General features: G+C 44.3%; 1 protein-coding gene across 1 annotated transcript in view; it reads right to left on the reverse strand.

Annotated features, from left to right (window-relative positions):
* Positions 1-505: 505 nt before the first annotated feature.
* The window catches only part of EEFSEC (eukaryotic elongation factor, selenocysteine-tRNA specific), a 102,197-nt gene continuing 84,613 nt past the window's right edge, over positions 506-18,089 (reverse strand). The window contains exon 7 of the mRNA XM_061456058.1: positions 506-1,239. Within this exon, the coding sequence (XP_061312042.1) occupies positions 1,055-1,239 (185 nt within the window). The 3' untranslated portion in view covers positions 506-1,054. The remainder of the gene's footprint in view (positions 1,240-18,089) is intronic.

Consider the following 18,089-nt stretch of genomic DNA (forward strand, 5'->3'; position numbering starts at 1 on the left):
GTTCAAGGGGCAGGAAATAACATCTCCCATGCACCGAGACGAGCCCAAGTTCTGTTCCAGACTGCAGCTTTCATACCTGTAGAATTATTGTTGGTTTTCACGTTAAGGTGTCCCATGCTTTGTAAGTAACAAAAAAGGGACATTACCAGTGCTCTCCTTTTTATGAGCCCAGGACACAAAATCGAGAGGAAGAACTAAAGCATCCATGAAATCTCTATTAAACAACTAATAGTTTCTAAAGGAGATACTCATTTTACAAGGCTTATGCTGCAATCTTCTATCATTATTTTAATGAAATAAAGCCCTTGACTGTTTCCAGAGGCAACTTTTTCTTTCACACATAAAAGATTTTGGTTACAAAAATACCAAAAAAAAAAAAAAGAAAGCAATTCTGGAATAGCATTCACTGCAGAACAGGCAGGAAATTCAGAAAAGCTACAGAAAATGTCACCGGAGATCAGTTCTCAACCTTTGGAACAGCAACGAGAACAATTAAGACTCTCAGTTACATACATCGTGTTGTTTAATATGGAAAACATTGAGACATAAATCATTTATTAAACACATCCATACCATCTCTCAGATAGCATCTTACACAGCTGCAGCTGAAGGAACGTGAAACATCCACTTTGCATTTCACCTACTCTATTGTGTGCTTTCTGTGTCCCGCTTTGCTCGGGGAAGGAAAGCTAAACCATCTGCTTTGCTTTGCAGGTCCCATGAAATTCACATCTCCAGTAGGTTTAGATTAATATCGGTGGCAACCTTTTAAATCAAGAGAAGCTTCCAATCAGTTCTCCAGACAAACACCGCTATCAGAACAGAGCCCTGGATGTGCTCGGCTGGCAGGGAGCGCTCCGAAAGCCTGTTACAGATCCACATGGCAGAGGTGACAGAACGAGCAGGTTCTAACAGAACAGAAGCAGACCGCAGGGGTTTCGGAGGGGGCACACAGTCAGACCTGCCTGCGAAGAAGCAACAAGACAACCATTCCACCTGAGATTCCCTGCAGAGTCCGATCTTTCACATGTGATCAGAGGCTGCTCTTACGTTCTCAGGACTGAATCATCTTCTTCTGCGTGTCAAAGACGTATCTTTTAAACAGAAGAGAGATGGTAATGGGCTGGACCGAGTCATTCTTGCTGCTTTCGTCCTCTTTGGTTGCATCCCCCTTCCCTGCCTTAGATTTCTTCTTGGAGGCAGTGGTAAGAAGAGCCTTGGTTTCTGGCTTCAGCCCATCTGTAAAACACAAGGACACACATGACAAACTCACTCAACGTCACATTTCAGTGTAACTGGAAAAATGAACAGGCAAGTTGGCTTCTGAAGTCAAACACGAGAAACAAGAACTTGAGTGTGCATCAGGAAAGTCACATTTCTGCACCACGCTTGTGGAATATGGGAACTCGCATGAAAAATCAGAAGCCTTCAAACATAGTTATTAGGTAAATCGAGATGAGCTCTTAGGCAGAAGCTCTTCCCTGTGAGGGTGCTGAGGCGCTGGCACAGGGTGCCCAGAGAAGCTGTGGCTGCCCCATCCCTGGCAGTGTTCAAGGCCAGGTTGGACACAGGGGCTTGGAGCAAGCTGCTGCAGTGGAAGGTGTCCCTGCCTGGGGCAGGGGTTGGAGCTGGAGGAGCTATAAGGTACCTGAACCATTCCACTATAGTTCACAAAAGGGATGCCCCAAATCCAGAGCAGTATCCTGGCTGTATCCTTCTACAGCTTTTAAAGTGTTAAATACAGGCCAAATTTAAACAAGCCAGAGCAACTTGCCTGGTCTAACCCTTTTACTAGTAAACCCTTCCTATTATTTACACGCATCTCTCAAAAGTTCCTTCTCATCACTAAGAATATTCATAAAAATACAAGTCAGGAATGAAACCAAGTGGTCAAATACTAAAATTATAGAGTCCCAGGAGTCAGAAGGTTCTTGAATTTTCATAGTCTATTCCCCATCAGAAGCCCACTGTGTCGGTTTTAACACATTACAGAGATTTGTGTGTGCTTGGGGGTTTTTTTGTTCTCTAAAATACACTATTTGCTGTTAAAAGTTTCCCCGTCACTGCTTAGGGAAACCAGAATCAACCTGTGTAAGATTCCAGGGATCTGACTTAAGTGTTTCTCCAAACATCAGTGCCAATCAAGAATACTTGGGCTTCCCTTCCCAAATACCAGCGTTTCTTACACTTCGATAATGTCTTGTAACTCAACACACTGGGGGCATTCGGGCTGTGAAATGCAAGATAGGAAAGCCCAAACAAACGCTGTAAACCAGGAGAGCTGTAGCTCCTGAAAGACCACTCCTGAGGAACTGTTTTCTCAAAGCAGAAGTTAGGCAACTCCTTGGAAGCTCATCCAGCACCACGGGAACACACCGCGAGGTGGTTCTCAGGCATTTGGCCAAATTCAGTTCAGGTATTTCTAACCTGTGGTGTCACATAACCTTATCTCAAACACTTCATCAGCTTCTCTCCCCTCATACTGAAATGCAGCCGTGGATTCTCGTATCACAGCCTGACAAAAAGATTGAGATGCTTATGATTTGCTGGAGACAGGAGGTCTGCAGGCACAGGGACTTCGCTCCAGCCCAGCCCCATCCAGGGGCACCTGCAGGTGATCTTGAAGCCACAGCCCCAGAGCCCAGATTTCCATCCCCCTGCATCAGGCAGCAAATCCTTCCAGGCAATGCTCACTGTGGAGGGGAGGGAGGAAACAGGGAAGTGCTGAAGCAATCCCAGGAAATGCCGATTTGCTGTTTCATAACCAGAGGTTTTAAACCAGCCCTAACGCTGCAGAGCAGCCACAGGAGGTGTGGAGAGATCCCAGGGTCTTGATTTGTGGAAAATAAAGAGCACGAGAGGAGAAAAGCAAAAGCTTTTGTATACAACTAAATAAATCACAGTCTATGTAATGCTGCAGAAATCCAGCATCAAGCACAACCAACTTTGTATTGTAGTGTTCTGCAAGATCTGACAGGCTGAGAGAGCTGGGCTGGTTCAGCCTGGACAAGAGAAGGCTCCTGAAGGGGAGACCTTAGAGCAGCTCCAGTGCCTAAAGGGGCTCCAGAAAACCTGGAGAGGGGCTTTGGACAAGGGCCTGTAGGGACAGGCCAAGGGGAATGGCTTTAACCTGCCAGAAGGGAGACTGAGATGAGCTCTTAGGCAGAAGCTCTTCCCTGTGAGGGTGCTGAGGCGCTGGCACAGGGTGCCCAGAGAAGCTGTGGCTGCCCCATCCCTGGCAGTGTTCAAGGCCAGGCTGGACACAGGGGCTTGGAGCAAGCTGCTCTAGTGGAATTACTGCATCAGATCTGCTGCCCTCATTCTGCAAACAGATTCAGCACTGGCACCGTCCCCACCAAACAGTGTTTTCTGTTCCCAGCCCCGGTGCCGGGCGGTCTGAGGGCTGCAGAGGCTCCGTGACCGGGAGCAGCAGAGGGACCAGGGACCCGCGGGTTTCATCCCTCCATTGGTGTCTCGCGTTACACACAACGCGGGCTTCACATTGTACAAACCCAAGGAAACGAAGGGAAACAGATCTGTCACCAAAGAAGACATCAGACCCTTAATAGCTGAAATGACAGATATTTTTAGATGGAGGTCTAGTTTAACTTACATTAAGGGTCTAATCTCTCCTGAACAATGGCTGTGTTAGCTTGAACACATAGTGAGAAATCTGTTCCATTAATTAAGTGCTGCCTGTACTACTTGGATTTGTAGCAAATGTTAATAGAATTTTTTTCTTCTTCCTCTGTTGGACAATTACTTTATTTTGCCAAGTTGCTAATGGATTAAATTGAAAAGGTCTGTGTGTTAAAAAAAGACTTCAGCTTCAAAGTTCCAAGATACGCCTTGCATACAGCAGTGGAAAATACCTATACGTTAATATTATTAATGGGCAGTCCTCAGAGGCGCATAAGATATCTCAAAGCTTAACAAATTCATTCCCACCCATGTCTGTAACAAGTGTTGCCCAGCCAGACTTATGCCAACGTACTTGTAGCATCAACTAACCCACGCTAGATGTGAAAACCTAGTTGTAAAATAGCTTAATCCATTCTGTTCAACTACTGTTAATAATTAGCAAATAAGAATACAGGCTCTTAACAGAATATCCTTTGTCTCAGCGTGGCCTCAAGGATTTTGTCCAAACGGAACCATTTATAAATGCAAAAAAAAAAAGTGAATTTTCAAATTCAAATGAATTCAAATTCCTCAGCAGGAAAAAGAATTCCCAAGTCCAGGAACAGTTTCACACACACAAAATAAAGGACAAAAGCAGTCATTTTTTACACCATATTCACAAAAAGAAACTAGCTTCTTGGGGATGTGCACTATCTTGAATGGCTCAATGCATTGCAGCCTTGAGTTTTACATGCAAGAAATCTGCATAGAAAAGCACAGATTTCAATAACTTCCTATGGAAACATCACAATGTAGAATCCTGGACCCCTCCCTGTGTATAAATACAAGCTGGCCTCTCCTACAGTCTTTCTCTCCTACAAGCCAGCTCCTTCTTCCCTAACTCCCAATTCCACTCGATACCCTGCCTTTCAGGAATTTTCTTTCCCTCTCTCCTTTTCAACTTCATTTTTGAGACTTCCCATCTCCATATTTCTATTTCCTATTTCCACAGATCTCTTCAATATTTATATGGGAATAGACAGGAATATTTCTGTCTCCTTCAAAGCTAATGAAACGCTGTGTTTGCACAGAAGATTTTCAAGGCAGGCACATGTAAATGTGAAGGAAGATAACCCAGTATCCCCTCACGGCCCAGCCAGAGAAAGGAGTAATTTCTGAGCAAGCGATAAACACGTCATTAAAAGCAGGTGGAATAACAGAGATGCAGGGCAGGCTCTCCAGCACAGCCACCGAGAGTAATGCATTCTGCTGAACAACAACTCCCTTTTCCTATGGACACTTGTAAAGAAACCCTACCACTACCCACCCCAGCCAGCACCGAGGAGGAGGAAGGCATCGGCATGGATGATTGCACAGATTTCTTACAGCAATAATTGTTAATGAGAACAAAAAAAGTCATGTTAAAAGATGTCAGGCCTCTGGACTGAGGAGACTTGATTCATGTTTTGATTCAGGTTTGGGTGGAAGGGACCTTAAAGCTCATCCAGCTCCAACCCCTGCCATGGGCAGGGACACCTTCCACTGCAGCAGCTTGCTCCAAGCCCCTGTGTCCAACCTGACCTTGAACACTGCCAGGGATGGAGCAGCCACAGCTTCTCTGGGCACCCTGTGCCAGCGCCTCAGCACCCTCACAGGGAAGAGCTTCTGCCTAAGAGCTCATCTCAATCTCTACTTCCTTTGAACAGTGCAGATAGAACACTCACCTACCTGCAATCTTGCCTCCTGTCAACATTCAAATGTTAAAAATTGAACATCAGAGAACAAGTTAATGTCGCACATTTGATGTTGGAAATCATTTTTATCCAAGGGAAATGTAACCTTCTAATACCATAGACAAACATGTTCTTTCTTCCTGAGAGAAGCAAATAAAAGAGCAAGCAAAACTTGAAAGAGGCAAAGGGTTGGGATAATCCTTGCTCACAACGGATCATTCCTAACAGCTGCTTTTCACAATTTCAGGATTTCCTTAAACTGAACCCTCAGAGGCTGAACCCCAATTACACATTTAAGGAGCACAGGCTGCATTGATTCTCCTGCTAACAGAGAGCACAAAAGTCAGTGCCATTAGTTTCCAGCAGGATGAAGATCAACACCAGTGATCCCCCAGTACACCAGCAGGCACACACTTGTTTCTCCACTCACTCCCAAAACATGTGTCAGGAGTTCTACAATAAAGTTGTCATTAATCTGTGCTCTAAAGCCATGAAAAGCTCATGCTATTATCCCTCAAATAATGCTCTGGGGTTTTGATGCAAACGAAAAGCAGAAGCATCCCAAAAATCAGAGGATCAGTTTTCCCAGCCCTCCTGCTACAGTTCTCTACAGCCACACAGAAAGGACAAGAGGAATAGGAAACAGAACATCCTTGAACTCTTTACATTCAGTTATTAGGCAGAGACTGTTTCTCTTCTCCTCTGCTATAGATATCCAAAATCCTACCTTCAGATTTTATTCAAGGCAGGCATTTTTACCCTTCAATATTCCAGCAAAACCCCTCCTGAGCTAATGAGAAGAATGACACCTTTGGAAGCCTCCCAAAAACATATGAGCTGTGTTACTCTGCCCATAAACATTGTAATAGGAGCATCAGCTATGCCATACCACAGCTAACAGACTGGATGACCAGTCATCTAGAGCCTGCATGTCCTATGTAACTTGGTATCCCATCTACCTGTCATTAATACATGATGCTTCAGAATGAGCAGGGATGAAAACTGCATCCTGAGCTAACTACTGCCCAGGATCAGGCAGGAATTCTTCACCTAATATCAGGGTCAGTATGCCAACACCCATGAACCTTTCCAGCCAATAGATTTAAGTGCAGTGCTCCTGCAGGAGCCAATCCACTCTGCTTCTTCGTGTTCACCACTGTGGTAACAAGCATAATATGATTACCTAGACAATTTCAATGTAGCAGTTGGCCAGAAAGTCACTCAAGAAACAAGGGATGCTCCTTCCCTTGTCACCCTCAGAAGCTCAGCATTTGAGCTTCAATTACTTCCACAGATCAGGCAATGAGTTTTACTTATGCAAATCCCTTCACAATTCTGCAGTAATTCTATTTTGGATTCACACCTTTCCCCACATCTCTCGCAAATATTCTTGCTAGTCTCAAACTCCAGAGTGGATTCATTTTTCTCTTCTGGCTGTACAAGATCTGCAGTTAGCACCTTGCTCTACTCGTGACTATCAATAGGACCACAGCAGGAAGCGGGCCAAGGGCAAGCAACCAAGGAGACCAGAAAGCAGATTCTTTCCTTCCAAATGACATTCACACTAAAGCCTCAGAATGGTACCTGGGACCTGGGCAAAGCGTCCATAATTAACTGTTTGATGACAAAGACAAGAAAAACCCCATCCTGCAGCCCATGTGAGCAGAAGCACACTGCCCCATGTCCTGACCGAACACCGCTGTGACAGCCAGCCTGCATAGTACAGCTACTCCCGCAATCTCAGCTTGGTAGACTGTTTAGATATCCTTAACTACTGAAACATCTTCCCATAAACTGGGGAACAGCTGCCCTGTACCACATCAGAGAAGGCTGCAGTTTAGTGGTGAACTGAACTGCGTCTTGTATATCAATTTGTTAAGTTTATACAGGCTTTTGGACTGAGAGACGTTATTTTAAGAGGTGGTACTACGGGAAATAACATGGATTTCATTATGGGCTCCTGCTTAGCAGGGAAAGAGCTAATCTTCCTTGATGAGGAAGACAGAAGCTGTTTTAATTCAAGAGGCTGACCTAGGTGAAGTTCAGGCCAAAGCTGTATTTGGAAAACTCTCACGTCGAGCCGGACACGACCCTTTGGAGCTCAGTGCCAATTCCACACAATGGCTTGACTGCGCTCTCCGGCAGGCCTTAAAGGCACATTTTGTATCTTGGCTTTTGCTGCAAGCAATCAAGAAAGAATGCAAGAAAACAAAACTGTTTCCCAAGCACTGTTTGCTGGTGCCATAATTAATATAATCAAACAATTCCACAAATTGCTTCCAATTGCTGGCGTCACTTTCATGTGCAGAGCCAGACTTTCAAAGAAGGGCCCTTCTTGTCCTGCATCCTTACATTGGAAACCCTCGCCTCACACAATAGTAAACAAGCCCTCACTAAATAGTGTGGGGTAATTTGTACTGTAATAGGTCCCCAAGGCACCATGGACACAATTTGAAATGCCATCTAATTTTTCTTTTTAATTAAAAAACCAGTTACTATATTTAAATAACAACACAAAAAGGTTCAGAGGGGACAGAGCGGAGTTTCCCACAGCTCTCTGGGAGTTTTCTCAAGGTCAGGAAGAGTTTTATAGGCTCAACTGGTACACATTTTTTTCTTTAATTAGTCTGCCATACCCTCTGCATGAAGTCAGCGTCTTGATTTTCAGTCTGATATTGTTCATATTGCTAAATGGAGCACAGATTGCAGTACCACCCCATGTCTACCAGTTACTGATGCTGTACTTCCCTGTATGTGCCCTGCCTGCCCCTTCCCTCTCCTCTCTTAGTCCTGAACTTGTCACCTAACACCAAGGACACCCAGCAAACCACACTGTACTGAAAGTGTGCCATTCATTCAGTTTTACACTTCTCAGTTTCCAGCACACGATCAGGATATATAATCCAATTTCCCAGATTTACATAACCACATGTTTACTTTTTGTGGGCAAAATTAAAGTGTAATAATCAAACACCAGATGCAACTGAACCGGTTATCCGAAGCCATGCAGCGGGATAATCTCTGCACTTGACAAATCACACCACTGCTCTCCAACCATCTCACTACTGAAGTCCACACGTTGAGTCTACACAAGCCCATGCACATTTCAAACTGGTATCTGCAGTTCCCACAGTGGGTTTTCCAAAACACACCTTAGTCCAACATCCCCTTAGCCCTAAGTAAGGCCCCAAACAGCTCTAAAGCAGAGTGACATACTCAAGACCTTAATTTCTTGGCTAGCTGGCCACACTTCAGCAGGAAGAGGTTGAGAGCACCAAACCTGACCCTGCCTTATAGGCCAACACACTCCAGTGGCTGTTATGTTGTGTGCCACAACCATTTGCTGGCTAATCCCTCCCAGGGCATCTCACTTCATGCTTTGCATTCCCATAACATAACTAGGACTCAAATGCTCTACACTATGTTTTGTTTCTATATGCCAGAGACCGGTTCCAATACCGGTTACATGAGACACTCTAGTGCATCATGATTACTAGCTCTAGGCTACACAAACCAAGAGTACAGACAATAAATGGATCAACTTGAGGAGGGGCAAAACAACCACCAAGGAAATCCTTTTGGCCTCAAATACAACACTGTCCCATTAGCCTAGAGGATTTTCCATTTATTTCCAGCACAGGCTATATACGTGCTTCCAGTGCATTAACAAGGTTGCAACTATGCTGATATATCACACTGCGACTATTCAGAAACTCTGTTTTCACTTGATGGCCACTCAGAAGTTCATGCAGTCCTTAACATCATGTCCAAGCTCTACACTCACACTCCAGGGAGAGGAGTCCTGATGCTGCCCTTCTAAGTCTGGGCATTCCTCAAACTCCCTGAAGCAAAAACTGAGTGCAAGGAACATGCCCAATGCACAACAGGGGCAACTGTGAAAGATAATGGACTAATAAGGACATCAAATTACTAATACAAATATAAACGCAAAGTAGTTGGAGGCCTGGGAATGCAGACAGGCTTTTGTTACAGTTCAACAATAGAAAAACTACAAGCAGGTCATTGTGAACCAAGACCATTCAAAACAAAGAACGGTGTCTCAAAATCACAGCTGTTGTCACTGGACCTCTCAGAAGTACTCTCCCGAGAAGGGAGAGAAGGACAGAAACATGCAGACATAAACACAATGAGTAAAACCTGGGAGAGCCTATGACAACTGTCCCACAAGACAGATCTTCACAAGCGTTACTGGTGAGGTAACTCCTTGCTGGCTAAATCCTCAACTCAAGTGGAACAAAATCCTACAGATGTCACAAGAGTCAAGGTATGGGTGTGCAAATAGATCAAGGAACCACTAAGCACAGGAGCTTTAATCATTTTAAAGCCACAGAGTATCTTGTTGGGACTAAATTCATACCCAGTAAGGAAGTTCTCAGCCCAGAGCCGCTCAGCAGCTGGACCAGAAGATACTTTCAACCATTTCTGTCAGCACCCCAGGTAAATAAATGGTAAATAAACCAACACCACCCCTGCTCTGTGCACTGAGGTGCAGGAGAAACAATTGAAAACATTTTGAGTGCAGCATAAGGGGCTAGAACTCCATCAGCCTTGTGAAGAAGACTGTGTGGAGACCTCATAGCAGCCTTCCAGGATCTGAAGGAGGCCTATAGGGATGCTGAGGAGGGACTCTTCATTAGGGACTGTAGTGACAGGACAAGGGGTAACGGGTTAAAAGTTAAACAGGGGAAGTTTAGATTAGATATAAGGAGGAAATTCTTTCCTGTTAGGGTGGTGAGGTACTGGAATGGGTTGCCCAGGGAAGTTGTGAATGCTCCATCCCTGAAAGGCCAGGTTGGACAGAGCCTTGGGTGGCATGATTTAGTGTGAGGTGTCCCTGCCCAGGGCAGGGGGGTTGGAACTGGATGATCTTAAGGTCCTCTCCAACCCTAACTGTTCTATGATTCTATTCTATGATTCTATGAATAACAAACCAGCCCTGACACGCAGCCTTTCAGAAACACACAGTGTGGGAAAGGTCCGTTGAGGGGATGTGACACCAAATCACAGGCAGTTCATTACAAAGCAGCCTCCAATCAAAGCACTAGATCCACGGGCTGGTCTGTAATTCCCCATCTCCCAGCCTCTCCTGACACAGAGCGGGCACTGCAGCAGCCGGTTAAGCTGGACCAACTCCACTGCCGTATCCCAGGCATCTGCTGGGCCAGAGCTGAAGTTTGGTGACATTCATCTTCCCCTTGGGCTGCCTTTATAAAGCAATCCCGAACAATGGGACTTCAGCATCAAGTATAAAACATTTCCATTTTTCTTCCTAAACTTCTTTAATGCGATTAGGAGGGGAGGGGGTTGGGGAGCAGCTTTTGCTTTTTTATGTTATGTATATTGTGTGTAAACAAATATGCAATTTGCTTTAAAAAGATAAGGTGATTAAATTTTTATCGGGCTTGTACTCTGTTGTCACCACAACAAAGAGAATTAGGAGGAGGAAAGAAAGGCCTTTTTATTTGAATTATGCTCTTACCAGAGGTTCTCTCCAGCACAGCTGTAAAGCCACTCAATGTTCTCCAAACAGGCCCTTTGATTGCATTTTATTCAACTTGTTTGCATTTGGAGCAATCGAAAGGAAAAAGAACGCTCCACATTTTGATGTCTTAATGTTCCTTAATACCTTCTTTAATTTATATTAAGCTTCTTAACTAGGGTGATGAATTCTTCAAAAACAATAAAGACCTAGTGCAGAAATCTTTCACACACCATGAAAATTGAAATTATAATGTATTCATGGCTTTTTTTTTTGTTATGAAAAAACCCCTCCAACATTATTTGGAAGAAAGATTTAAAGCATATAAAAAAATCCTGAAGTTGTATGAAAATTACTTGATCCACAGAAACAGATGAAAGTTCAAACTAATTATTACAAGGGAAATAAAATGTTGTGGGAGGTGGAGGAGAATAAACAGTGCAAGAACGCTGGGTTACTAAGAAGTTTTCAGTCTTTTAGCAACCTATAAACTCCTTCTCTATGGCTTTCTACAAAAAAATAAGGATGCCGGGAATTTGTATGATTTTGTTTTACCAAGACAAATTCAAACGCTTGCCAGTTCATTCTCCCTCATTATACATATACTTGTTCCCTAAAACAGATCTCCAGCTTCATGGTTCCACAGTGGATTTCAGTGAATCCCAGACTGGTTTAAGTTGGAAGAGACCTTAAAGCTCCTCCAGCTCCAACCCCTGCCATGGGCAGGGACACCTTCCACTAGAGCCGCTTGCTCCAAGCCCCTGTGTCCAACCTGGCCTTGAACACTGCCAGGGATGGGGCAGCCACAGCTTCTCTGGGCACCCTGTGCCAGCGCCTCAGCACCCTCACAGGGAAGAGCTTCTGCCTAAGAGCTCATCTCAGCCTCCCCTCTGCCACAGCATCACATTTTCTTTGCTTGTGTCCTACAAACCAACCCTGTTCTTGCAGCACAAAAAGACAAAGCAATGCTAACCTGGAAGCTCGTCCAAGCACAACAATCATCTTACTACAGGTAACCCCCATTCTATCCCACCTGTTAAAACTTTCATCAGCTTTCTTTATGGGAGCAAATACAAAACCTACATATCCACATCAGTCCTGTTGCATGCAACCAGTTACAAGACTTAACTGCGGTATCTGTAAACGCTCGTGCCTTTAAGCAGAAATGATGCATGAATTTTAATTTGTTTAAAATGTTGAAAAATTCCATCCAAGGAAATGGAGTCAAGAAGCCAAAGGATGAGGCCATCTATCTGGTTTGTATTTATAAAATAAAAACCTCCAGCCTATACATGTCTTAGTCACCCACAAATCCTCCAGCAGTAAAAAATACTTTCCAATAACGATGTTTCCTGCATTTCTTTTAATTAAGACACTCTGCTCTCCCCATTCAGCACATGCTGCTTGAACACTGTGGAGCCGTAACTGATTCCCATTGTATTATTGAACTATTACTATTTTAAAATGTCCTCACAAACTAGGCAGTGATTTTGGACACTGGGATAGATTTGCAGAATAGGCCTCTTCCTGTAAAGCTCCTTCAGGATCATTCATTTTGAAAATGCAAAGTCATCAGCCCACCCTCCAAATAAAAACACTTTAAATCAATGTCAGCGTTATTGTTAAAGGCATAACTTGGTTATATTCCCCTTTCTCAATATCAAGACTTTCAGTTCAATCTTTTCATGCTTTTTCTCAGTAATCACCAAGACCAGAAATAAACCTTGGAATCCAAAGTTAATGTTTTCTAATAATTACTTTATAGTGCTTGGGCTCCAAATGCACCACCACAACAGCAAGAACAATCCCAGTGAAGCAGTGATGTGGTTGTAAAGAGGCAGGTATGCTAAATCAGACTTTAAATGAGACAGGACAAGGAGCAGAGATACAGCAACACAGACCCAGCAGACTCTAACAACTAATACCTCTCTCCAGGCCCCAGTGATACTTCCATTTTTCTAGGCAAGCACCCAAGGGCTGGGTTTCCTTCCTCATCCCACTCTTCCTGGGGCACAGGCTGTTCTAAAGCCTGGGCAAGTCAAATAGCAGAGAAGGCAAGTACAGCCTCTGTCCTGCCACAGCGAGCAGATCACTTTGAGGGCTGAAGGAGATCAGCTTTCCCAAGCCATCCTCAAGAGATTCTCTTCATCCTGTGCTGATACTGTTCAGGAACAGGATGCAGGCAGGTCACAGACCTGAGATGCAGAAATTAACAACAAGCATCCTGATGCCAGCTGGAAAAGAACAGATTACAGCAACCTCCCCACATTCCCACTGCCAATGTCAACCTGTTCGAGTGACCGGGTCCAAACCCAGCAGTGAGAGGGAAAAGATTCCCAACTGGTATTTCAGGGGGTTACAACACCCAATGCAGCTCCAAGCACTGGTGACCTGCACTGAAGAGCCACTGCGCATTTCCAACACACCAACTCACTTGGACTTGTGCTGCACAAAACCTAACCCGCACCACTGAATTTGGTGTTTCTAGAGAGCACAGTACAAGGCAGCACTGAAGGAGAGGAAAATTAGATTAGAGCAGATGGAATACGACCAGCCAAAACACACAAACAAGTCCACAATAAATGAACCCCATTACCAAAACCACAAAGGCAGCATCTTGTGTGATGACTGCTGATTTCATTAGGTTTGGGTTCTAGTACAGTCCACTGCAGGAGCAGGAGTTCTCACAGCTCAACATTTATTTTTCTTGACAAATAGCTGTTAAACATTTGCCTTGTACTAACACATCAATGTTTAGGATATCCTTACTCAAAGACAACACAGGAACATAGTTTAGCCTATCAACAACATAAATGACTTGTGAGTGACCCTACCAAAGCCTGGATTATCTTTTGCCCACTGAGTTTTGCAACAGCACTGTATTTTTGAAGGTGGGGGAAAACAAAGACAAGACAAATTCACATTCAGATTGCTTTTTCTCCAAAACCTCTTCTCCATCTTCCTCTCAGCTCCCATTATGACCCTGCTCCAGTCAACTCTCCACAGCATCTAAAAGACATCCAATAAAAGGAAACAGAGCATCCCCTCCAACACCCATCTGCGCCTGTGTTCTCTATTTAGACCCCTGCCTCAGGGTTTTAATTCCCTCCACCCTTACTCCCGACTTAGCCTCAGTGGTCTTGATGTCTGCAGTTATTGCTCAGGGCAGAGCTGATCAACTGCAGGTTCTGTGATGGGAACCAAGAAGGCATTTACAATTCCAGCAGCTGTTCCTCATTTTGCAGCAGAATCATGGCAAATCTGTGGTTCAAACCCTCCCTCCTATGAGGAGGACAGAAAATACATGAACAAACAAAAAAAAAAACCCCAAACCCAAGGAAAAGCAAGGAGTGGGAAAGTACCACGGATGAAGAACACAGCCCTAGCCCATAACCATTTTGCAAGCAGAAAGCTAGTAACATAGAGACTATCACACCACATCAAGCCAAGACTGAAGTCCTATCTTATTCAGGTTCCTTCCTTACCAGCAGACACTGGATAAGGGGGAATTCTGCAGCACAACAAAGTATTAAGTCATATTCTCCTCTTAAAGACCTAGGAGCCCTGCAGCCTGAAGCTATTGTGGGTAACACACAAGGAAGCTGTCTAGTGAGGAAGCACATCCCCACGCAGGTTAACATGCCACCCCTCGCCTTGTCAGCTACTCCAGCCCTCACAGATCCAATTGGAAGCAGCAGCAGCATTCCCTCATCCTGAATGCTGATGAGGGAAGTCACAAAAGCCATGTTTCACACACAGTTCATGAGGTGATGGACCTACAGCAGGTTTATATTAGTATTTATGCTGCTAAAACTCAAGCTCTAGTAACAATTCCAAGGAGAAAGACAAACCCAAGTCTTAACAAAACCTGCCCTTCCACCTAAGTTTAAACAGTAAGTCTTAACAAGGTTTTCCTCAGGAAAGCTGTCCTCTTATCCTCTGAAAGAAATACGGGATACCCTGGGAAGACAAGAGCCTAACTCTTCAGAAAGAAATCAGGGAGTTTGCCCAAGGGACATGGGGGTGGTCAGGATGAGGCAGCATCTTAAACTTCCCTCTCAAACAAGATCAGCCTCCGTGTCTTAAATGCACATCCTTCAGATAACCTGTGTGGTGCCCAAGTCTGGCTCTAGGTGCAAGAAAAACTATCAGTGTGCAGGCAGAAACAAACCCATCTTCTTTCCTGTACTGGGCTAAGAGATAGCAAGCAAAGAGGTCACCCAGATCAGTTCTGCAGTAAGTCAGAAGCAATAAGCACATAGCACTTAACGTTCGGATTTCATTTCCTATTTACATGCATCAGCTTTGATTGAGTAACTTTCTATGTAAAAAAGACAGCAGAAATAAGGCAAACACTGGGATGAGACCTGCTCCACATGAAACTTGAGATACTTGTAGTGAACTTCACTGGGGAAATAAAGTAGTATAAAAATAGCACTAACATTAGAAGAGCCTCGGTTGCTGTGCTGGCTCCTAATGAAGGGTAGTTTGTGCTCTGCAATCTAAAATTATAATGGACAGGCCACTCTGCTCCCACCTTTTATTCAGTCCTATTTTACTACTCCAAATAGACACTACCTAAATTTGTATACTCTTTAACAGCAGTTAATCTTCAATTAAAATACCTAGAGCAGAAACTAAGATAACTGGTTTAAAAGGTAAAAGCTTATTGACAAAAACGTATTCTTCATATTGCCTTTTTTTAATTCTGCATATTAAAAATGTCATTTTTATGACTTGGAAAAAAAAAATCTCTGGGAATAATGAAGGCTAACAAAAGACTGAAGAGCAGTAATTTAAAAAGCTCCATATGTAGCATCCTGATTACTGTATCAGTCCCATTTCCATAACGAAGGGAGAAGTCACCAGACGGCTGCCTGTCCTTCCTGGTGACAAGGAAAGGGCACGGAGAACAGTGTGGCTTCAGGGCATCCTCCTCCAGGCTCCAAGGGAGGAACAAGGAGCCTGCTGCAGCACAGCATGGGGGTGGCACACGGTAACCCCAGCTTTGGTGGTCCCTGCACATGTCCTTAATTTGGAAGCAGCTGGGTTCAAAAGTTTATCCTCCCCGTTTGACCTGCCGAGGTTCAGCGTGCCGGTGCGCATAGGAGAGCGCGCATCCCAGCACACACGCAGGGATGTGCAGCCACAGAGCACCCAGGGCACATCTAAGGCTTTGCACCCAAGAGCATCCTGCGTATTTTAAACGCCAAAGCATTACCCAGTACACACTGGAGTGGCGCGCACGAGGGGTCAGCCTTCCCAATCCATCTTGGCCAGCCCGCATCGCAAAATACAGTTGTCAGGGTCTGGAATTTGGGGGTATAATTTCACAAAAGGGCAGATTAACAAAAGAATTTAATTGCAGTAGTACCTATTTAGATAGAATAGATTCAACACACATCCTAGAAAGTACAACCACCAAATCTGCAAGCTTGAGCAGATTAGTGCATGCCTATCACAGGTAAACCTGAGTAATAGGTTCAGCAGCCACAGAATTCTCTTCACATGTATAGCACTTTCCATCACAGATGCAGCAAGTTGAAGATGTAATTAAAGCAGGGGCTGAGTAAGGGAAGCAGGAAGACTAGAACACAGTAAGTTTATGAGCATCAATGCAAAAGCATAGTCACAGACTGATGGACAGTCACAGCTCAGATGAATTAAAGTATTCTCCACTTGACATGTGCTTATTTGCTTGAAATGCTCCACAACTGCAGGCAGAAATCCCTGTTCCTGACACAAAGGATGTAGTTTTCAACCATTTCTCATCGTGCAGCTCAGACACAGGGAGTCTGTGCCTATTAGCTGAGCTTTGCTCACTGCAGATCTGCTCCTTGGCACATTGGATGCACGGCAGAACATCTTCACTGGGATTTCAAGAGAGATCTAAGGTTGTGAATTTATAGCACGTTTGTGATGGGATTTGAGCACTCAGACAGTTACTATCATGAGATAAGAAACAGCAACTAATTAATCCAGGGAAACGCAATGGTAGAGGCGAGTGCAATAGTGTCCTCAGCACTGGAGCTATTTTGAAATCTTGAATCAACTGTTTACAGAAGCTCTTCAACTTGTGTTCACAGCACTAAGTGCTCTTCATGTATAAATAGGCCTTGTTTTATTTAAACGGTAAGACCCATCATGCAGAGGATAAACAGTTTGTGGGCAGTGGAGAACCCAACTTTTCAAACAGACCAAGCACTTGGAGGTTGCTGAAGTTGCAGCGTTCAGTCGGAATTACACAACAGTAACGCCATTACAAACCAGTTCCAAACACAACGGGGGGCAAACACTTTGCATGCAACACAAATCAAGTGAAGCACATAGTCCTAACGGCTGAGAAAATGAAAGTTCTTTAACAGAGGAGCCCATACATCAGCAACTGAAACTGAGAATTACAACACGAGATGGTGCCCGAGGGGAACAAGCACCACAAAGACACTCCAGACAGTGAGGCTGTGGAGACCATTCCACTTAACCAAGGCCAAAACCCACAAGTCTCTCTCCAAAAGTTCCAGGGACAAAGGGAAAAGTTAACCTTCAGAGGCACTGTGCACTTCAGACTTCCCTGGGACCTGAAAACCCATCCAGCTTTCCAGGGAAACCCCCAGGATTCAATGGAAATGTTTCAGACATTGCTAAAGCATCAGGTCTGATCCCCTAAAAGGTGGGAAATAAGGGTAAAAGCCCTCCAAGAAAACAAAAAGTGTACTTTCATTGCTCTGCAGTAATGGTAACAAAGGGAACACTTCCCATTTCTGTTTCAACACAGCAGTACCCAACTACTCAAAAAAGAGCAAACAATAGTAAATAATAATTCCCATGTATTGCTAGAGCAGACAAGTAAAAAGGAACTCACCAAGCAATCACAGACAGAACGGGCTCTCCAGGGCCACGCAAGCCCTGGGCTGACAGCTCTACTCAAGGGATACCAGCACACTTACTCCGTCATACGTAAACTGGATCCTACCTGGTCTGTAAGTATAAATTGGGAATAACTCAAGAGATTCAGTGGTTTAAGTGAGAACAATTGAACCAATACCTCTTGCTCATACACCAGTGATAACAGAGGAAGAACAACTGCCTTACAGAAGCCCTAAAGCTGTGGTACAACTTGCTCTCGAGTTCCTATAGCCCTAATGAATAAGCACGTGAGATGGAAGTTAACAAACCCAGCCTAGTTTTGATTGACTTCCATCAGATCACAACATTATTTCAGCTCTGTCTCAGCT

This window comes from Pezoporus flaviventris, unplaced genomic scaffold (genome assembly GCF_033815535.1).
Source record: "Pezoporus flaviventris isolate CSIRO_AGI_PZ_B2104156 unplaced genomic scaffold, CSIRO_AGI_Pfla_v1 ptg000021l, whole genome shotgun sequence".
Classification (NCBI taxonomy): Eukaryota; Metazoa; Chordata; class Aves; order Psittaciformes; family Psittacidae; genus Pezoporus; species Pezoporus flaviventris.